The sequence below is a fragment of the Haliotis cracherodii genome, unplaced genomic scaffold (assembly GCF_022045235.1).
Source record: "Haliotis cracherodii isolate W230 unplaced genomic scaffold, xgHalCrac1.p SCAF_14, whole genome shotgun sequence".
Lineage (NCBI taxonomy): Eukaryota > Metazoa > Mollusca > Gastropoda > Lepetellida > Haliotidae > Haliotis > Haliotis cracherodii.
Window position 1 is genome coordinate 33,751,622 of NW_027266269.1, and position 23,614 is coordinate 33,775,235.

General features: G+C 43.4%; 1 protein-coding gene across 1 annotated transcript in view; it reads right to left on the reverse strand.

Annotated features, from left to right (window-relative positions):
• Positions 1-15,212, reverse strand: part of LOC139461203 (cysteine dioxygenase type 1-like) — a 38,722-nt gene extending 23,510 nt beyond the window's left edge. The window contains exon 1 of the mRNA XM_071242800.1: positions 14,835-15,212. Within this exon, the coding sequence (XP_071098901.1) occupies positions 14,835-15,034 (200 nt within the window). The 5' untranslated portion in view covers positions 15,035-15,212. The remainder of the gene's footprint in view (positions 1-14,834) is intronic.
• Between the last annotated feature and the right edge of the window lie 8,402 nt (positions 15,213-23,614).

Sequence of the window (23,614 nt, forward strand, 5' to 3'; positions counted from 1 at the left end):
ATCCCATTTGTCAGACAACTTATACCAGGATTTGTCAAGGTTGGTTAGTCAAGCAATAGTTACCTGTTACCTTTCATAACAGTGGAAAAGACCAGAAAACACACATTTCGAGGAATTTACAGGACCGCAGGTATAGTCAGTAGAGCGAGTCGGGGCTATTGAGCAAGGTATGAAATCCGCACCATTTTGCACAACAGGGGAAATATGCCTCAGATGTGTAAGTTTTTCCTCGTTTTTAACCCAAAACGGCAATGATTCACTGGAAAATGATTCACTGTACAATGATTCACTGGGCAATGATTTGTCATGGTCAAACGCGTGTTTGATTAACGTCATTCACGAACGTTTAACCAAGAAAAAGTTACGCTGATTGTTGAGATTTGTTGAATTTGTAGCCAATAATTCGTATCTGTCGGTTCGTGAATAAGCATCTAGCCTACATTTTCGAGCATGGGTCCCGTTACACAAAGTGATCGTAGCGCTACGACAGTCGTAAGTCTATGTTAAAGTATGTTTACGATCACCTTAGCGCTACGACAGTCGTAAGTCTATGTTAAAGTACGTTTACGATCACCTTAGCTCTACGACAGTCGTAAGTCTAAGTTAAAGTACGTTTACGATCACCTTAGCGCTACGACAGTCTTAAGTCTATGTTAAAGTACGTTTACGATCACCTTAGCGCTACGACAGTCGTAAGTCTATGTTAAAGTACGTTTACGATCACCTTAGCGCTACGACAGTCGTAAGTTTATGTTAAAGTACGTTTACGATCACCTTAGCGCTACAACAGTCGTAAGTTTATGTTAAAGTACGCGAGTTACAATCATCTAAGCGCTACGACAGTCGCAAGTCTATGTTACAGTATGACAGTTACGTTCACTTTAAGGCTACGACAGTCGTTAGTCTATTTCAAAATATGATAGCTACGATCATCTTGGCGCTACGACAGTCGTAAGTCTATGTTAAAGTATGGGAGTTACGATCTCACTTTAGCGCCTCGACATTCCTAAGTCTATGTTAAAGTATGGCAGTTACGATCATCTTGATGCTACGACAGTCGTAAGTTTATGTTAAAGTATGGCAGTTACGATCATCTTGACGCTACGACAGTCGTAAGTTTATGTTAAAGTATGGCAGTTACGATCATCTTGGCGCTACGACAGTCGTAAGTCTATGTTAAAGTATGGCACATACGATCACCTTAGCGCTACGACAGTCGTAAGTCTATGTTAAAGTATGGCAGTTACGTTCACATTGGCGATACGACTGTCGTAAGTCTATGTTAAAGTATGGGAGTTACGATCTCACTTTAGCGCCTCGACATTCCTAAGTCTATGTTAAAGTATGGCAGTTACGATCATCTTGACGCTACGACAGTCGTAAGTTTATGTTAAAGTATGGCAGTTACGATCATCTTGACGCTACGACAGTCGTAAGTCTATGTTAAAGTATGGCAGTTACGATCATCTTGGCGCTACGACAGTCGTAAGTCTATGTTAAAGTATGGCAGTTACGATCATCTTGGCGCTACGACAGTCGTAAGTCTATGTTAAAGTATGGCACATACGATCACCTTAGCGCTACGACAGTCGTAAGTCTATGTTAAAGTATGGCAGTTACGTTCACCTTGGCGATACGACTGTCGTAAGTCTATGTTAAAGTATGGGAGTTACGATCATCTTGGCGCTACGACAGTCGTAAGTCTATGTTAAAGTATGGCAGTTACGTTCACCTTGGCGATACGACAGTCGTAAGTCTATGTTAAAGTATGGGAGTTACGATCATCTTGGCGCTACGACAGTCGTAAGTCTATGTTAAAGTATGGCAGTTACGTTCACCTTGGCGATACGACTGTCGTAAGTCTATGTTAAAGTATGGCAGTTACGATCATCTTGGCGCTACGACAGTCGTAAGTCTATGTTAAAGTATGGCACATACGATCACCTTAGCGCTACGACAGTCGTAAGTCTATGTTAAAGTATGGCAGTTACGTTCACCTTGGCGATACGACTGTCGTAAGTTTATGTTAAAGTATGGCAGTTACGATCATCTTGGCGCTACGACAGTCGCAAGTCTATGTTAAAGTATGACAGTTACGTTAACTTTAAGGCTACGACAGTCGTTAGTCTATTTCAAAATATGATAGCTACGATCATCTTGGCGCTACGACAGTCGTAAGTCTATGTTAAAGTATGGGAGTTACGATCACCTAAGCGCTACGACAGTCGTGAGTCTATGTTAAAGTATGGGAGTTACGATCTCACTTTAGCGCCTCGACATTCCTAAGTCTATGTTAAAGTATGGCAGTTACGATCATCTTGACGCTACGACAGTCGTAAGTCTATGTTAAAGTATGGCAGTTACGATCATCTTGACGCTACGACAGTCGTAAGTCTATGTTAAAGTATGGCAGTTACGATCATCTTGGCGCTACGACAGTCGTAAGTCTATGTTAAAGTATGGCACATACGATCACCTTAGCGCTACGACAGTCGTAAGTCTATGTTAAAGTATGGCAGTTACGTTCACATGTTAAAGTATGGGAGTTACGATCTCACTTTAGCGCCTCGACATTCCTAAGTCTATGTTAAAGAATGGCAGTTACGATCATCTTGACGCTACGACAGTCGTAAGTCTATGTTAAAGTATGGCAGTTACGATCATCTTGGCGCTACGACAGTCGTAAGTCTATGTTAAAGTATGGCAGTTACGTTCACCTTAGCGCTACGACAGTCGTAAGTTTATGTTAAAGTATGGCAGTTACGTTCACCTTGGCGATATGACAGTCGTAAGTCTATGTTAAAGTATGGCAGTTACGATCATCTTGGCGCTACGACAGTCGTAAGTCTATGTTAAAGTATGGCACATACGATCACCTTAGCGCTACGACAGTCGTAAGTCTATGTTAAAGTATGGCAGTTACGTTCACCTTGGCGATACGACTGTCGTAAGTTTATGTTAAAGTATGGCAGTTACGATCATCTTGGCGCTACGACAGTCGTAAGTCTATGTTAAAGTATGGCAGTTACGTTCACCTTGGCGATACGACAGTCGGAAGTCTATGTTAAAGTATGGCAGTTACGATCATCTTGGCGCTACGACAGTCGTAAGTCTATGTTAAAGTATGGCACATACGATCACCTTAGCGCTACGACAGTCGTAAGTCTATGTTAAAATATGGCAGTTACGTTCACCTTGGCGATACGACTGTCGTAAGTTTATGTTAAAGTATGGCAGTTACGATCATCTTGGAGCTACGACAGTCGTAAGTCTATGTTAAAGTATGGCAGTTACGTTCACCTTAGCGCTACGACAGTCGTAAGTCTATGTTAAAGTATGGCAGTTACGTTCACATTGGCGCTACGACTCTCGTAAGTCTATGTTAAAGTATGGGAGTTACGATCAACCCAGCGCAACTTTCGTTATGTGGATGTTCTCTAACTTAAAACGCATCCCTACTTTGAGACAAAACATTCCGACTGGGGAGTACAGGAAATCTAGAGCCCGAACAAGGATATATGATATGTTGACTGGCATCAAAGCTTTACATGTATTTAATAACTTTAACATAAACATTAACATCGTAATACTTTAATGGTATAATGCGGACCTTTAATGGTTCACGTGTTCGTCCCGCAAGGGTAGGGAGCAGTAGCCCTATTGTTAAAGCGTTGGTTAGCCATGCCTAAGTCCCAGGTTAATTCTCAACATGGGTACACCCTGTGAAGTCTATTTAGTTGTACCCGCCTTGCTAATGATGTAATATTGCCCAACGCGCAGTTCAAGAACCGGGTTCGATTCCTTATATAAGGTACAATGTGTGCAGAACCATTCTTGTTTACTGCCGTCATATTTCTAAATGCGTCTTAAAAGTTATAAAACACTGTACAAAACACTCACTGTTAATAATATGCTTGCGAACTTACGGAATAATAAATAACGTTGACACAACAAAAGCTACCTATAAGACGCTAGAAGGTCAGGGGTCACATTAGCATCTAATTCTACCGGGTACCCACTGACTGCTGGGTGAACGGACGCATGTTTCGAACAAAGTCACTTGCCTGAGAAGACACCACATGAAACATGCGTTTCAGTGTTGGGCAGGGCCGAAGCGTAGGAACTCTGAAGAGCCTAGCGTTGCATGATTTGTGATGCACATAGGATGCCACCTCTAACTGATCTTGAACGGTTTATGCGTCCAAGATTATTGCACTTATATAGCGACGTGCATGCACGTGTGTGCGTGGCTGCTTGTACTAGTCCGGACTGATGCCGATTTATAGTGCTAGCTCACTGAGAAACCATGCCGCAGTTTAACATGAATAGCCCACTCAGGCACAGTATACTTACTCAGAGCCGACCAGTCCTTGTTTTAGCCCCTTTATGCCGAGCGCCAGACAGGGTAACAACAAGTACCATCTTTTAACGTCTTTTGGTATGACGCGGCCGGGGATCGAACCCCAGACCTTCCACTCCCCGGGCGGACGCTATACCACAAGACCACAGAGCCGGCCTTTTTTCTAAATAAACGTTACCATATCATAAACATTTGTTCATGAATCCATATACAACAGTAAGGATACCAGTTGTTCGCGAAAGGGTGAGCATAAACTGCCCCCACGGTTGGCACCTGTCACAAATACATGCAAAGGCAAGTCAGGTGTTCACCCGAAAACACAAAAAAAACTCCCGGACCCTAATTCAATAAAGTCAGGCTCGTTATTTATACGGACTGTCACATCTAGGGGGCACGGGTGGCCCAGTCGTCTAAAGCGCCGCGATTCGCTGTGCAGAATTGCGTCCCTTTGGAACGCCAGAAACCTATGATTGTGGGTTCGAATCCCGGTTCGCCCCAATTATGTCACCATACCCGTGCTCGTGGGTTTCACCGAAGTGGTAAACGTCTGAGACCTTCATCACTTTGGGCTTTCCTCCCACATTAATCTGACACGCCGTGATATAACTGGAATACTATTAAAAGCGGCGTTAAACCCAACTCACTCACTGTCACATCTAGATTTATATAATATGATCATGATTGGAGTAAAACTATAAAAAAGGGATATGTGCCTCTAGGGTTAAACTGGCTCTGCGCAGTGTCAGCACGGTCCGGTTAATCACATGACCTGGTTCTGATCAGATAAACACTAACTGGTTCCATCTAGTTTTCATAATGTCAGCCCACTATTTGAATGTCAGGTCAGTGTGGAAGGGTCACGACTCGCTAGTAACACTACCATTTGCAACACTCAAACCGCTCTTTTGTAAACCCTCTGCCTGTCCGAAATAATTTTGGATTTCTAGAAGATTTTCTTTTGTTACCAGGCCAAACAGTTAACGATTGGATTAATTTAAGTATTTATGTGTGTGAGTATGGTTTTACGCGGCTTTTAGCAGTATTCCAGCAATGTTACGGCGGGGGACACCAGAAATGGGCTTCACACATTGTACGTAGTGGCATTAAAACGCAAACTTAGATTCTGATATGAGGTGGTGAAAGAGGAGTGTGTGTATGGGTAGGTAGTAAGTAGGTAGGGTGGGGTGTGTGTGGCGTGTGTGTGTGTGTTTGTGGCTGTGTGTGCGTGTGTGTGGGTGTGGGGTAAGGGAGGTGTATGGGTGGGTAGATAGATGTGGAGTGAGGGAGGTGTATGGGTAGGTAGATAGATGTGGGGTGAGGGAGGTGTATGGGTCGGTTGATAGATGTGGAGTGAGGGAGGTGTATGGGTGGGTATATAGATGTGGAGTGAGGGAGATGTATGGGTGGGTAGATAGATGTGGAGTGAGGGAGGTGTATGGGTGGGTAGATAGATGTGGAGTGAGGGAGGTGTATGGGTGGGTATATAGATGTGGAGTGAGGGAGATGTATGGGTGGGTAGATAGATGTTGTGTGAGGGAGGTGTATGGGTGGGTAGATAGATGTGGAGTGAGGGAGGTGTATGGGTGGGTTGATAGATGTGGAGTGAGGGAGATGTATGGGTGGGTAGATAGATGTTGTGTGAGGGAGGTGTATGGGTGGGTAGATAGATGTGGAGTGAGGGAGGTGTATGGGTGGGTTGATAGATGTGGAGTGAGAGAGGTGTATGGGTGGGTAGATAGATGTGGAGTGAGGGAGGTGTATGGGTGGGTAGATAGATGTGGAGTGAGGGAGATGTATGGGTGGGTAGATAGATGTTGTGTGAGGGAGGTGTATGGGTGGGTAGATAGATGTGGAGTGAGGGAGGTGTATGGGTGGGTTGATAGATGTGGAGTGAGAGAGGTGTATGGGTGGGTAGATAGATGTGGAGTGAGGGAGGTGTATGGGTGGGTAGATAGATGTGGAGTGAGGAAGGTGTATGGGTGGGTAGATAGATGTGGGGTGAGGGAGGTGTATGGGTGGGTAGATAGATGTGGTGTGAGGGAGGTGTATGGGTGGGTAGATAGATGTGGTGTAAGGGAGGTGTATGGGTGGGTATATAGATGTGGGGTGAGGGAGGTGTATGGGTGGGTATATAGATGTGGAGTGAGGGAGGTGTATGGGTGGGTAGATAGATGTGGGGTGAGGGAGGTGTATGGGTGGGTAGATAGATGTGGAGTGATGAAGGTGTATGGGTGGGTATATAGATGTGGGGTGAGGGAGGTGTATGGGTGGGTAGATAGATGTGGTGTGATGGAAGTGTATGGGTGGGTAGATAGATGTGGGGTGAGGGAGGTGTATGGGTGGGTAATCGGGATGTGGTGTGTGTGTAGGCGGGGTTGGTGGTAGATGGGGCGGGGGAATGTATGCTTATGTGTTGGTTGAGGGGGGTGGGGTAGGTGCGCGTGTATGGGAAGGTAGAGGGTTGTGGGGAGATGTGTAGGGGGGGGGGGGGTAGAAAGTATATGTTTCTGTGTGGGTAGATGAATGTTGAGGGTAGGTCTGTGTATAGGGGTATATTTGGCGGGGGGATTTTATGAGGATGGGGGTGGTGGGGAGGTGGGTGTGTATTTGAGATGGTAAATGGGGTGAAGGGGGGATTTCAGGGGCATAAATAATCTGTCGAATTTATGTTTCTCAAAATTATGTTTCTCCGGTAATACCCAAAACAAAACCCCGTCAACACCCTTGTCCACGTGCATGCTCTGAAATAATTGTTTTGAAGCGCTGACCGTACGACCTTTCAAATGAGCAAATGTGTCACCGCAATCATAAATACAAATGCAGACACAGAAGGCATACTGGAACTGATTACAGATCCGCGACAGATGGATGTTTCGATTTTCGGCACAAGCGCCCAATATTCATTTGGATGACCTAGCCCAGTCCCACAAAGCGATCTTGACGCTACGACTGTCGCAAGAGTTACGATCGACTTATCGCGAAGATCGCTTTGTGGAACGGGGCGCTAAAACGCTTCCTGTAGTGTTCTACTGAGCCGTTATGGGGCCGTCACACCATGACGTTCTGGTCAGCGTTCTATGACGTTTGAGGAAACGTTGGTAGTCGCCCATGGTCGCTGGGATAGCGCCAGAAGAGCGTTGTGTGAACGCTAGTGAACGTCGGTGATCGCCGGGAATCGGCGGAGAACGCTGGTCCGGAAAAAAAGTTTTGAACATGCACAAAAGCTCTCACTGAGACCAGCGTTCTTCAACGTTTAATTTTAAACGCTGAAGAACGTTTAAGAACGTTCGTGGAACGTTTTACTTGGTTGTTACTAATCGTTTGCTTTGCATTGAACGACTCACTGGCGACCTGTCAACGACCGCTGTACGGTCCCCTAGCGCACCATAAAAATAACACGCCAGCAAGACGCTATTCTGTCGTTATTCACACGTTAGTCACACGCTCAACACGCTCGTCTAACGTTGACAAATCGTTCGTCGCGCGCCAGTGGCACGTTAGCACACGCTAATGGTTTTCAGGGGTATCTTACTTGGTCGACACATGCTAGTCATGCGTTACGCACACGTTTATCACACGCCAGATGTGTCATCCTCATTCTAGAACGCTCAAAAATTGAACGATTGAAAAGTTCAGAGAACGTTGACCAGAACGTCATGGTGTGACGGCCCCTTTAACCCAGCAATGGTCGACGTTGTGAATTTCCGGCATTCAACGTCTCCTGCTTCTTCTACACTTTGTTTGTCTGGCAAGTTTTGATTGATTGTTTGTTTGTTGTTTAATGCCGCATTGAGCAATATTCCAGCTATATGACGCACCGTTTGTAAATAATTGAGTCTGGACCAGACAGTCCAGCCATTGACATCATGAGCATCCATCCACGCAATTGGGATACGATGGCATGAATAAACCAAGTCAGCGAGCATGACCATGATCACACACAGTATACTGACTCCGAGCCGAAAAGTCCCTGTTTTATCCTCTTAATGCCGAGCGCCAGGCAGAGTAACAAGTACCATCTTTTGAGGTCTTTTTGGTATGACGCGCTCTGCATTCGTAGGACCTGGGTGCATAACATGCACGGACCTAACACTGGCAGGTACGTACGTATTTCTAAAAAGTCTCAATCAACCCGAACTCCGGTTAGATTAAACACCTGCTGATTGTACTAATACAATATCAATAATAATATATAATAATAATAATAATAATAATAATAATAATAATAATAATAATGCCCTTATGTAGCGACGTGCATGCACCTTTGATGCCAGTTTTGTAGTGCTAGCTCACTGAGATACCATGCCGCAGTTTAACATAAATACCCAACTCAGACACAGTACACTACCAATTTACAGTGCTAGCCCCCTGAGATACCATGCCTCAGTTTAACATGGATACCCCACTCAGACACAGCATACTGACTCCGAGCCGGCCAGCTCTTGCTTAAGTCCCTTAATGCCGAGCGCCAGACAACGTAACAACAAGTACCATCTTTTAACGTTTTTTGGTATGGCGCGGCCGGGGATCGAACCCCGGACCTTTTCGCTGTCTCGGCGGACGCTCTACCTCTGGACCACGGAGGCGGTCTTGTACTTGGAAGATCTGTGAGCGAGTGTGTATATTTCATCTGTTTTGTATTTAGGTGTGTAAATGGGACAAATCAGATATATTTCTATTATTTTGGAGACATTGATTCTGCATTGTGAGGGCGGTAGGGTAGCCTAGCGGTTAAAGCGTTCGCTCGTCATGAAGAAGACCCGGGTTCGATTCCACACATGGGCACAATGTGTGAAGCCCATTTCTGGTGTCCCCCACCGTGATATTGCGGGAATATTGCTAAAAGCGGCGTAAAACCATACTCAGTCTACATTGGTGTCCGCAGCTCCATTAACTCGATCAACCAGCTTTTGTAGACGTGAACGGATAACTGAATGCACGACATATTATTAAATCGAAAAAGGGCCCTGAGCCCTGTGTTTCTCTTTAACTCATAAAACAATACACAGACGTCAATAAAACACGTCTGTCCCAGATAGCCATCTTGGAGGCATACTGGGGTATCCTGCTTTGTGTAAAACAACTGTTAGTGACAGGCGATATGAGGCAATTGTTTCTCGCAAAAGAATTAACGTAACATACACCTAAACTGCCCAGGGTAAATTAACACTTTACTGTTTGTTCAATCGTTCTAAAATCCCGTAAGAGTAATATGTAACTAGATATACACAAACAAAACCAGTTAAAGTTTTGAATTTACAAAACACGAATTGCAGTAATAAAACGAAAGCAGGGCCGTTCCCAAATTTCTCTGAATTCGCATTTGAGATTCAACTTGACCGCTTGTCCGATGTTTTAAAAAAAAAATCCGTCTATCTACTTAATGCCCCAAATTTGACTAAATACTGACTTCTAACACCCTCTTCAGGACCTCATCGTCACTGTATCTGTCATCTTCTTGTTCGTTCAACAGTTATACGGGGCGGTCGGGTAGCCTAGTGGTTAAAGCGTTCGCTAGTCACGCCGAAGACCCGGGTTCGATTCCCACATGGGTACAATGTGTGAAGCCCATTTCTGGTGTCCCCCGCCGTGATATTGCGGGAATATTGCTAACAGCGGCATACCCACTCACTCACTCAACAGTTATACTAAGAGCAATCACTGAAACTCCACACCCACTGTATATACACATATAGACGCTATACATATTTGACAACAAACTCTGCGATATTTTGTGTTTGGTGTTCCTGTTGTGAATGACATGTAAATGTTCATAAATTTAATATGCAGATGTGAGCTGCATTTGGCAACGTTTATGGGAACATATTTGAAAAGCAATTTGACGTTTGCATATTAATACATTCGAAAACATTTGAGTAGAGTTAGAGTAATGTTGTTTTGATTGCTTATACATTTATGCGCTGAATGTATTTCAAGGCCTCGTCGTGTGTGCCACTGTATGCTTAGATTAATCCTTGTTCAACCACTGGATTCATTTCACAAAGCGATCTAATGGCAATGGCTTTTGTGCGGTCAATACTTTAACATGGTAATGGTGCGAAGGTCACGGGAGGGAGGGACAGGGGAGGGGGGGGGGGGGGGTGGGGGCGGAGGGGCACAATATAGTACCTTTTTCTGAATATGAATGTACAGTTGAGGGAACGAAGGTAGAGGCGAAACCAAGCTTAATTTTTCTTTTTTGTTTGGACCCCGTAATAAACTCAATCTATTTGACGGCGGTCTGTCAATAATCGAGTCTGGACCAGACAATCCAGTGATTAACATCATGAGCATCGATCCACGCAATTGGGATACGACATGCATCGACCAAGTCAGCGAGCCAGGCCTTGAAGATCCGGGTGAGAATACATCCCATGCTTGTCGTACGAGGCTACTAATGGTTGTTCTGATGTTCTTTGCCGTGTTGTTCATCTTCAAAGCATTGCCGACTTCTAATTATTAAAGCATACAAAGTTTGTTCTAAGCCCAAGTTCGCTCTGAGTAAGCTTCTAGCTTTGTCAGCACCATACCCGTGCTCGTGGTTAAACATCCGAGACATGCACAACTGCGGACCTACCGCCACGTGATCGAAATAAGCGCCTGACCGTAGGTCCGTGTCAGGTAAATCTCGAGTCAGGCACTTGGTTGCATTTGCATGGGTCCTCATGGCCTGCAGTAAATTTACTTGTCGATTTTTTAATAAGCTGCAGTTTATTTAAAAGAATGCCTGAATGGTGAAGTCAGAGTCTGCAAGTTCTAAAATCTGTGGGTCTTGGTGGCAGCCTGGCTATATATAGCCGAGGGTTTTTTCCACTTCTATTACCGAGTGTTGATATATTTGATATCAAAAGACACAAGGGTGAGATTTTATTTATCATCCAACATCATTTCCCCAACTTTTTCATTTTGTAGACAGTAATAAGCAGTGTCTTAAGTGTAAAAGGTACTGCGTATAGCTTCAGTAGCCGAGTGATGTCATTTGTTTGTGACGTCATGTAACAATGACGTCACAATGGTCTGCAAAGTATTGTGATGCAATTTCATTGCAGCGATATCTACAGTGCAGATATTGCTTGATCTCACCCAAGCGATATCTCCTGTGGGAGCCAGTTTTGGATGATAAATATTATTCTAAACACTACTTCACCCACGTCGTGCTGGTACCCTGACTTGAACACTGTTCAAAGCAGTGTTAAACCGAACAAACTCGCTCATAGAGATATTTCTGGATAGTAATCAATCTGTCACCGAGCGTGGAGGACACTTCGTTGGCGTAACAACATGAGTTGACATTTCTGTTTGACCTACATCCCTCCTATTCACTGAATGCTACACAATACGAGTTAAAATGGGGGTCAGCCCTCCATAGAGAGGACCTCCCCTTCTACATGCCGTGTCTGGGTTGTCTAGTATGAAAATATATGTATACCCATAACAGTACTACCTATGAAAATCCGCCGTGAGATTTGTTCGATTGACCAAGGCACATCCAGTGATAAATGACATCTTCCTCTTTTATCAAAAAGGGATTCCAGCCCCGAATATGAAACGCCAGCCTCTTATAATCCCAAGTCCGACATATTTAAACCTCTGTTAGATATCCCTGAACGTACCAAATAAGATGGGACATACTCCCGAAACCTTTAATGACACAGTGAGTGCGTGGGTATGGTTTTACGTCGCTTTTAGCAATATTCCAGCAATATTACGGCGGGGGACTGCAGAAATGGGCTTCACGCATTTTACCCATGTGGGGAATCGAACCCGGGCCGTCGGCGTGACGAGCAAACACTTTAAACACTAGGCTACCCGCCCGCCTTTCACATGACAAAGCAAGAGATCCCAGAGCATATCAAATCAAACACAATCATCTGACATAATATTTATATTTGTGTATTCAGAGGGCATATTTCTACATAAAAATGGTACAATGTGTGAAGCCCATTTCTGGTGTCTCCCGCCGTGATATTGCTGGAATATTGCTAAAAGCGGCGTAAAACTATACTCACTCACTCACTCTACATAACAATGGGAAAGGGTGTCCCCGTCTGTCAATTCGCAGTGCAAAGATCCGTCTCTCACGAGTGCCAAAAACCTAAAGTTGTGGGTTAGAGTCCCAGAATCGCCTGATTATGTTTCTAGGTTAGTCAGCACTATACCCGCTCTCATTGGTTTCGCTAAAGAGGTAAACGTCTGAGACGTGTACTTCTTTGGACTTTTCTCCCGCCTATCTGACATCTCGTGATATAACTGGAATACTCCCGCATCCTTCTGACACGTCGTGATATAACTGGAATACTCCCGCATCATTCTGACACGCTGTTATATAACTGAAATACTCCCGCATCCTTCTGACACGTCGTGATATAACTGGAATATTCCCGCATCATTCTGACACGCCGTGATATAACTGGAATACTCCCGCATCATTCTTACACTCCGTGATATAATTGGAATATTCCCGCATCATTCTGACACGCCGTGATATATCATTCTGAGACGCCGTGATATAACTGAAATACTCCCGCATCATTCTGACAAGTCGTGATAAAACTGGAATATTCCCGCATCATTCTGACACGCCGTGATATAACTGGAACACTCCCGCATCATTCTGACACGCCGTGATATAATTGGAATATTCCCGCATCATTCTGACACGCCGTGATATATCATTCTGACACGCCGTGATATAACTGAAATACTCCCGCATCATTCTGACAAGTCGTGATAAAACTGGAATATTCCCGCATCATTCTGACACGCCGTGATATAACTGGAACACTCCCGCATCATTCTGACACGCCGTGATATAACTGGAAAACTCCCGCATCATTCTGACACGCCGTGATATATCTGAAATACCCCCGCATCATTCTGACACGTCGTGATAAAACTGGAATACTCCCGCATCATTCTGACACGCCGTGATATAACTGGAACACTCCCGCATCATTCTGACACGCCGTGCTATAACTGAAATACTCCCGCATCATTCTGACACGCCGTGATATAACTGGAACACTCCCGCATCATTTTGACACGTCGTGATATAACTGGAATACATCCGCATCATTCTGACAGGCCGTGCTATAACTGGAACACTCCCGCATCATTCTGACACGCCGCGATATAACTGAAATACATCCGCATCATTCTGACACGCTGTGATATAACTGGAACACTCCCGCATCATTCTGACACGCCATGATATAACTGGAATACTTACAATGCCATCGTACAGCTGAAAAGCGTGTGAAGGTTAACCCGGGACATGTATGTCATCTCCGAGTCCAGCTGGCATCGATTAACGCTGCTCTGCATTTCAGTTACATGTGTGAGCTTGAAATGGGACTACAACTCCCAAAGTGATGCAGTTCTTTGACGCTTACCACTTTATTGAAGACCCGTGAAGATCCAGGATAGAATAGGTCATCAGCAACCCATGATTGCCGTAACAGGCGAATCTGCTTGTCGTAGGTGTGACGAACAGGATCGAGTGGTCAGGCTCACTGACTTGGTTGATGCATGTAATCGTATCCCAACAGCGTGGATAGATGCTCATGATGTCAATCACTGGATTGTCTGGTCCAGACTAGATTATTTAAAGACAAACCTTCATATACCTGGAATATTGCTGAGGGAAGCAAACAAACTTACGACAAGCATAGTCACCTTTTACAGGTTGCTGAAGACCTGTTCTACCCCTGAATCTTCACGGGTTGAGGCGACCAACGGGATCGGGTGGTCAGGCTCTCTGACTTGGTTGATGCATGTCATCGATCCCAATTGCGTGGATCGATGCTTATGATATTAATCACTGGATTTTCTGGTCCTGACTCGATTATTTACAGACCGCCGTCATATAGCTGGGATATTGCTGAGTGGGGCATCAAATAACAAAGAAATGTGGATGGAAGATGGATTTTTTTATAAGATTAGTTCGTTTTATTGGCAGTATTTATTTTTATTACGGGCGTGAGTAAGTGAATGTTATTTAAACCGCAGCATATCTACGGATGTCTAACGCTAACTTGTTGTTGGTTTTGTTAGTTTGTCGTTTAACGCCGCACTCAGCAATATCCCAGCTATGGTCTGTACATAATCGAGTCTGGACCAGATAATCCAGTGATTGACACCATGAGCATCGATCTACGCAATTGGGATATGATGACATGCATCAACCAAGACCAGCCTGACCACCTGATCCCGTTAGTCGCCTCTTACGACAAGCACAGTCGCCTTTTACGGCAAGCAGGGGTTATTCTACCCCAGATCTTCACGGGTGAATTTATTTCAAACCTGAAGAGTGTAATTTAACACAGAATACAATATACAAATTTATATCTGCAGACAAAACACACCAACAGTTAAATATTTGAATCAACATCATGATTAAATTCGTCCTCTCAGCTGGGTCGCACAAAAATGGCAATGCATTGTTTTAAAGCAAACTACATAGAAACACACTTACCTGTTTCGGTCAAATTTTGCGAATTTTTTCCATTCACTTCTATCGCTCTTATATGCACTCATGAGGCTTTTGACATAGTCAATATTGACTTTGTCGGACTGAAATATGTCCCGAAGCCGTGCAATCAAATCTTCAAAGTTCTCAGGCGGGATGACTTTATCAGGTGAGCTATCCATGTCTTCGATTTGTCGTGTTTCCATATTAACAGGTGTTTGAGAGCTGTGCTGCCACTGTGAAACAATCGCGATATAAACTGTGACGAACTATATCGCCACGTGTTGTCGCAGTGCTCGGTGTCACCCGAATACGCCAAGGGATCAATTCATAGTCTATTTAGCCTAGGCCAGTCCGAGGCTGGCGGGTTCTAGAATGTGTCAATCTCGTTCGAGCGACACATTCCAAGGCCTTGTTTTCGGAATGTTTTCCTGCTTAATCAAAGGGAAATGTGTTTTGGGACGTGTTGAAAGGTTTGAACATACAATTCTCCAGATACTGTCTATATAAAGATCGTGAATGATGTTTAAATACGTAAATGCGTTCCTCGTCAACGTAATGCTTTAAAATGCGCAGCTCCATGAAATAGACTATTAAAGTACAGATGAGATGAGTGTTTATTAATGCTGACAAAAGCGCACGACAAGTGCAGGCAACCGTTAACACACTGCAGGCGCCAAACCAGAAAAACGCTCTCCAGGCACAATAGAAAACAACCTAAACGGAGCGGGATGACCTGACATGATGCAATTTGGTCGCGTCGTTTATTAATTACGACACGCAGAGTTACGTCCCTTTGTGTTTTCTCAAGTGGGAACATGTCCGAGTAACTCTCAATTTCTTAAAAATATAGAAGCCGAGAAAAAATGGATCGTGTTCTTTGTAGCCTGTCTCATACAGTGTGAATCACTCTTGCGTAATGCACGGGGAACTGGTTCTCTGCTGTCGTTGCCCGTGCTCCAAGCTCCATCGCGAGCTCATATTTACGAGGCATGACACAAGGCTTTTCCCAGTGTCGTGGTGTCCTGAGTGTGTGAGTGAGTATGGTTTTAGGTCGCTTTGCGCAACATTCCAGCAATATCACGGCGGAGGACACCATAAATGGGCTGTACATATTTCCGCCATGTGGGGTTTCGAACCCGTGACTTCGGCGTGATGAGCAAATGCTTAAACCTCAAGGCTACCTCACCGCCCCGTGGTGTCCTGATAGAGTATTTTATCAATCGGTTGCACGTTTTCAAAACATGCTGACGAGGGCTTTAGGTAATATAGAGCCCTGAACAAGGATTTAAATGTTTATGATAAAAGTCGAAGGTTTATGTAATGTGGTTTTACGAGTGTGGTTTTGCGCCGCTTATAGCAGTATTCCAGAAATATCACGATGGGAGACACCAGAAAAGGGCTTCTCACATTGCATCCATGTTGGGAATCGAACCCGGGTCTTCAGCACGACGAGCGAACGTTTAGCCAATAGGCTACCCGACCGCCCGCGTTTACTATGGCCCGTGATGATCCGGGCTAGAATAGGTCTTCAGCAACCCAAGATTGCCGATTATTTACAGACCGTCGTCGTGAAGGTGGGGTATTGCTGAGTGCGGCGTTAAACAAACAAACAAACATTCCAGCTGTATGACGGCGGTCTGTAAACAATCGAGTCTGGACCAGACAATCCAGTGATTGTTGTCACACAATGTACATATATACGTATAAGATAATACAAAACATTCATCAATGTACAATGTCCGGCCAAAAATGACCTACAAGACACCAGAAAACATAAAATATGTAGTACAATCATTATAAGATTTGATAAATATTCCATTGCGCAGTGATATGTATAACAGCGGATTGAACAGGAGCCGAATGGGGCGTAACGGGAACAGCAACCGTGTGGCTCGCCGGGTTCGTTTGATGATGACCGACCATTTGATATTTCAGTTTTGTAACAGACAGGATATGTGTCCGGTTACAGCTTCAGAACACACATCATATTGTTTTTGAAGGCAGGGGGTGACAAATCTAAAAAATAACACATTTTGGTAAGGATACAATGCATGTCGAGCGACCAATTAAATTTTGGGGGTGAAATATATATATATATATATTATTAATTATATATAAATAAATAAGTGGAGTAAGATTGAACATTACCACAGACGAGTCTCATCAGGCCATAACTGGTCATAGCCTGCTGAGACTCGTACGTGGTACGTATTGAAAGCGCTAGCCAATTAAAGCTGTGTTCAATCTTACTCCACTTATTTAATTATTACTATATTGTGCATGAGAGTTAGAACTTTACTTTACTTTATTATTAATAATAATAATAATAATAATAACAATAACAATGATAATTTCTTGCAAAAACTAATGGAAAACAGACAGTGTTGCTTGAGTTTATCAGAAACATTATGTTAAAGGATTTAAGTCCCAGCTGCATGTACATCCCATACTGACCCCCCCCCCCCCCCCCTCACCACCATACCCCCCACCCCCCTCCCAAACAAACCCATCCCCGACCCCGAGGGTCTTTTCTAAACATGCCGGAAACTTAAGGGTCTATTCCATTTCAAAGACTTGAAAGAGGGATCAATTGTCCAGTGCCCATTACAGGGAGAGAATAATCTCCCCCATTATACGTCAAGGTCCAATTAGTATCTAGCGTAACTGAGACACACTCTCGTCATCATTAGCATCTATTGATGTACGTCATAAAACTTGGGTTACACTAGGCGAGTGTTGAATGATTTGAATGACTGTGACGAGAGGTCCATGCAGACAGACAGACGGGATGCTATAATTACATCTCATTCGCAGTTACATAAAACATGGCTTAACCATACATACAATCCAGAAACACAATGCACGTGTGTCAAGTGACTGATTATACTAATGTGGACTTAATGCCTGTTTAAAACTGTTTAAAAGGCATTACTTTGAAGCTAACGGACGTCAAGGGAGACACAATTTATGGATAACAACTTCTTTAATATACTATATCTTCACAGATAGTATTTGTTTGTTGTTTAACGCCGCAACCAGCAATATTCCAGCTATATGACGGTGGTCTGTAAATAATCGAGTCTGGACCAGACATTCCAGTGTTGATATCATAAGCATCAATCCTAGCAATTGGGATCGATGACATGCATCAACCAAGTCAGCGAGTCTGACGGCCCGAACCCGTTAGTCACCTCTCACGACAAACATTGTCGCCTTTCGCAGCAAACATGGTTTGCTGAAGACCTATTCTACCCCGGATCTTCACGGGTCTCAAAGATAGTAAGGGATCATGAAATATAAATGTTAATACCAAGTATGAGAGCAAAGATAAGTGTTGTCGAAAAACATCCTAACAACGTCATGTCTGGAAAACTTCACACTAAAAACACATTCTGTAGTTTTCCCGTGCATCACGCATCACACACGTGCACAGTGCGTCATTCCCGATGTTGACACTCTCAAGGAAGGTCGATTAATCTCTGTGGACCATTATTTCTGTCGATCTTATTGATTTAATTACATACAGTTGTGATGTACTTGATTTAATTCATTGTTTGTGTACGAACTAGCGATGCGGGGCCTGCAACGCGCGGCGTCTACGGGCTGTTGACTTGCTGGAAACTGGCAGCCAATACGTTCAATGTTGCACAGCCTGGGATCAGCAGAGTATGTAACAGGTGCCCGAGCTAGAAAATTTCTGAGTGCGGCATTACACAACTAACAAACGCAGCCGTAGCAGCCCTTCAACATAGGCCGGCACAATAGACCCCCACCCCTACACATAGGCCGTCACAATGGACCCCTATCCTTATACATAGGCAGACACAATACACCCTCTACCCTTATACATAGGCCGACACAATAGGATCCCCTACCCCTACACATGCCGACACAATAGACCCCTACCCTTAAAATAGGCCGACACAATACACCCTGTACCCTTACACATGCCGACACAATAGGACCCCCTACCCCTACACACAGGCCGACACAATAGACCCCCCCCCCCCACACACACACACACAGGCTAACACAATAGACCCCCTACCCTTACACACAGAGAAAGGCCAACACAATAGACCCCCTACCCCTACACACAAGGAAAGGCCGACATAATAGACCCCTACCCTTACACACAGAGAAAGGCCGACACAATAGACCCCCCTACCCCTACACACAGAGAAAGGCCGACACAATATACCCCCATCTCGCTATAGACCACATGTTTGCCATTTTTGTAATATTAAAAACAGAAATGCATTAATTTTTCTTTTAGAATGTAACTTTTATCAAGATCTGAGATACAGCTTTATGCAATCTGACAATTTTACTGACACCAGCGATCTTACTGTTGCAATATTTAGTAAGAGGGAGTAAACAACATGTATTTTAGGCGTCATCTGTTCCCCTAAACTTTTCTCGCACATTGTTCTGAAGACATGTTCGTTCATTAAAAGTGTGCTCCATAACGCACCCGGAGCCTATAGATCGCGCTTCACGTGCACTCGTGTTAGTTTTAAAAAGGAATCTGTTCTCCAAAACACACACGATGCATACCGATCGCATCGCCTGAACACACCAACGTATGGCTGTGACTGCACGTGAAATGTGAGGATGTGAGCAAATATAAAGCGGTAGCGCGCATCAGTTAGACAGTTGGTCATAGTTCGCTAGAGAGTTGGTCATAGTTCGCTAGAGAGTTGGTCAGAGCTGGTTAGAGAGTTCGCTAGATGGTTAGTAAGATGGTTAGAGAGTTAGAGAGTTGGGGAGAGTTCGTTAGAATGTTCGTTAGAGAGCGGATGAGTTAGATGGTGTTAGACATGGCGTTAGACAGTGTTTGACAGTGTTAAGACTTCCTTAGGAGTAGCTGTTAAGAATAAGCATTTAGTTTCTATCATTTGAGGTTTATTCATCTTTTCTTCATATAATAACAGGTAATCACGTTTAGTTCCTTATAGATCTTCATAGTTTTATAACAGGTTATCACGTTTAGTTCCTGGATTCCACAAAAAAGGTAAGTCATACAAATTTTACATTAGTTTTCATTTAAGTTAAACCACGCTCAAATATTCAGTTCCACTGCGCAACATTTGGTAGCAGAGCGTGGTTTCTCTGGTTAGAATATTTTAGTTTTGTATTAGGCTTTCGTTAGTTTAGCATTAGGTATAGCTGACTGTTACATGCAAGCATTATGTCGCAGTTAGGGTCTGCGAGTAAGGCGGAAATAGAAAAGGATACTTCTTCAGACGTAGCGCTGAAACAGTACACTTCTTCAGACGTTGGACTAAAACAGAACACTTCTGAGCTTGAGCTAAAAATAGCTAAACTTAAGCATCAGAAAACTATTTCAAAGTCAGCTTTGACAAAATCAAAGAACAAATTGTTGAATTTAGTTGAACTTGAGACACCAGATTGTAAGACAATTAGGAGTCTAATTGATCAGGTAAGTTTTCTGCAAAGCAAGGCTATAGGTCTCATAGTGGAATTACTAGAAGCCTACAACTGGGTTGGTGACCTAGAGAAAGTTCAGAAAACTAGTAAGGAGATAGAAACTGTTGAAGATGAAATTGAACTTGCCCTTGATAAGGCTGAAACATTTCTTAAGAATAGATCACATGTTAGTTCGGACGCAAAAAGCATTCAGTCAGAAATGTTAAGGTCTCGCCAATTCGATGCGAATCGGTCGCATGACTTGGACAGTGGTGGCACTGGACAAATCAGTAACCAAGGTTACAAACATGCTGCGTTCAATTTAGGCCATTTTCAACAAAGGTCAAATATGGATATGAAACGGACACCAGTCCCAGATAACACAAAAGGGTGTTATACAACTTCAGGTAAGTCATCTAGGCAACACAATTTAGGTGAAGACATGTGGAAACAATTGAGGAGAGTTTCCATTCCAGTATTTTCTGGCGATGTCAGAGAATATGAAGGCTGGAAGTCTGCTTTTATGGCATGTGTTGATAAAGCTCCAGCCACCAATGAATATAAACTTCTGCAATTGAAGCAGTACCTTTCTGGAGAAGCAGCACACATAGTTGCAAGGCTAGGTCACAGTGCTTCGGTCTATGATGTAGCCTTGGAGAGATTGGACAGAAAATATGGCGGCAGGAGACGCCAGGTAGCATTGCAATTGGAAGAAATATACAATTTCAAGCCAATACGATTAGGGAATGCTAAGGATATGGACAGATTTGCAGACATGCTTGATGTAGCTGTAGTCAGTCTGAGGGAATCTGATAAAATAGAGGAACTTGGTAGTGGATGTTTGTATTCACTACTGGTTAATAAAAAGGAATGAGCCTATGATTACTCAGTTCCACAGATGGTTATTTGAGCACCAAAGACAAGAGTCTGTTGAGACGCTTAGGGAATGGATTCTGCAAGAAGCAGAGTTCCAAACGATAGCTTCAGAGGTAAAACATGGAATAGCTGATAGGTCAAAGACAACAGACAAGAGAGATAGTTCTAAGAAAGGAACATATGCAACCACACACAATAAAACTAGGGCAAGGCAATGTCATGTGTGTCATGAAGCAGATCATGACACTTCAGATTGCATAGAGTTTAAATCTATTGGCCTACCTAAACGCTGGGAAAGGGCAAAACAGTTAGGTTTATGCTTTCGTTGCCTTGATATCGGTCATCTGGGAAGATCGTGTAGCAGAGTTTTGAAGTGTGGGATTGATGGTTGTAAAGCAAATCATAACAGGTTACTTCATGATCAAACCAAAGTTACAAGCAGTGCTAGGGCCGTCAGTGGTAATGTAGAGATGAAACATACCACAACAAGAACACCACAAGCAGGTAGGTCAGAAACAATCACCATGGCAACTTCTAAGCAGGAAGGTCATTACCTTTCACTCAGGACAGTTCCTGTTATCCTGAAAAATGGTCAGCACAGAATGATGGTTAATGCCTTGCTGGATGATGCCAGCACGCATACTTACATCAACGAGGATGTAGCAGCAGAACTTGGTGTTCAAGGTCAGACACAGCAAGTGTCAGTCAATGTCCTCAATGACAAACAGGAAATATTTGATAGTATGCTGATTGATATTGGCTTAGAAAGTACTGATGGTTCCGTTGACATGAACATCACAGCTTTGACAACTACCAAAGTAACAGGTAGAATGGAAGTCATTGATTGGCGAAAACATGCCAAGGAATGGCCACATTTGATGAAAATAAAATTTCCAAAGGTAAGTTCTCGTCCAAGAGTTGACATCCTGTTAGGTATGGATTATTTAGAGCTGCATTCCTCTCTTAAAGAGGTCCGTGGAGCTCAAGGAGAGCCTGTGGCTCGGTTGACACCCTTAGGTTGGACCTGTGTTGGTGCTGTATCAGGTTCAGACAAAACACATGTAGCAGGTTCCTTCTTCATCAGAAATACAGAAATAGAAGCAATCGCAGATACAGATATTGAATCTTTGATTCACTCATTTTGGGAGTCTGAAAGCATTTCAGGTTTGACATCGATTAGAAGCATTGATGAGAATGATGCAGTTAAGGCTGTAGAACAGTCCCTTGTTTACAAAGCAGACAAATATCAGGTTGGCATTCCATGGAAGGAGGGTCATGAGAATCTGAAAAACAACTATGACATGGCATACAATCGTCTTCTTAATTTAGAAAGGAAGTTGTCAAAGGATCAAACGATTTCGGGAGCCTACAATGAAGTCATAGAACAATACCTGAAAAAAGGTTACATCAGAAAGGTACCTGAAACAGAAATAGATCAAAGTAAATGGTACTTACCACATTTTCCAGTCATTAAACCAGACAGAAGTACAACAAAGGTAAGAATCGTATTTGACGCATCTGCAAAGAATAAAGGCATATCTTTAAATGATGTCATTCATCAAGGACCAAAACTCCAGAATGATCTATTTGAGATCTTGCTTCGTTTTCGCAAACATCCTGTTGCAATCATTTGCGATATTGCTGAAATGTACCTTCAAATTGAAGTCGCTCAGGATGACCGTCCATATCTAAGGTTTCTTTGGAGGTCTATGGATCTGAACAAAAAGCCAGATGTGTTTGAGTTCTCAAAGGTTGTGTTTGGACTAAATTGTTCCCCCTTTTTAGCTCAGTATATCACTCAAGAACATGCTAAGTCCATGGAGAAAGAACTTCCATTGGCTGCAGCAACCGTGGAAAAGTCAACATATATGGATGACAATATGGATTCCGTTGACACAAATAGCAAAGCTATAGAGCTTTACAAACAGCTGCAACAGCTGTGGAGTACAGCAGGTATGCACGCTCGTAAGTGGGTTTCCAATTCCGTGCAAGTCCTCCAAGAAATACCAGAAGAGGATAGATTGAAAGAGATTAATATTCAAATGAGTGAATTGCCATCTGTAAAAGCACTTGGCTTACTATGGAATGCAGAATCAGATGAGTTTAGATTTTCTTTCATGTCCTTAAAGCAGGATATCAAGATGACTAAGAGGAACTTCTTGAAAGAAACTGCTAAGCTGTTTGATCCTCTTGGGTTCTTAGGTCCATTCATCATTAGGGCAAGGGTTCTTCTGCAAGAAATGTGGATATCCGGTGTTAACTGGGATGAAACCCTCAGTCAAGATCTGGAACATAAAGCATGGTCTTGGTACCTTGAAATTGAAAAGTTGTGTTCTGTTAAAATTCCAAGGGGGCTTGAGGTTAGCTTAGATACTTCAAAGATGAAGTTGCACACATTTGTAGATGCTTCAGAGGCAGCATTTGGAGCGGTGGTATATTTAGTAACCACTCGTGAAGATGACACAAAGTCGAGTGAT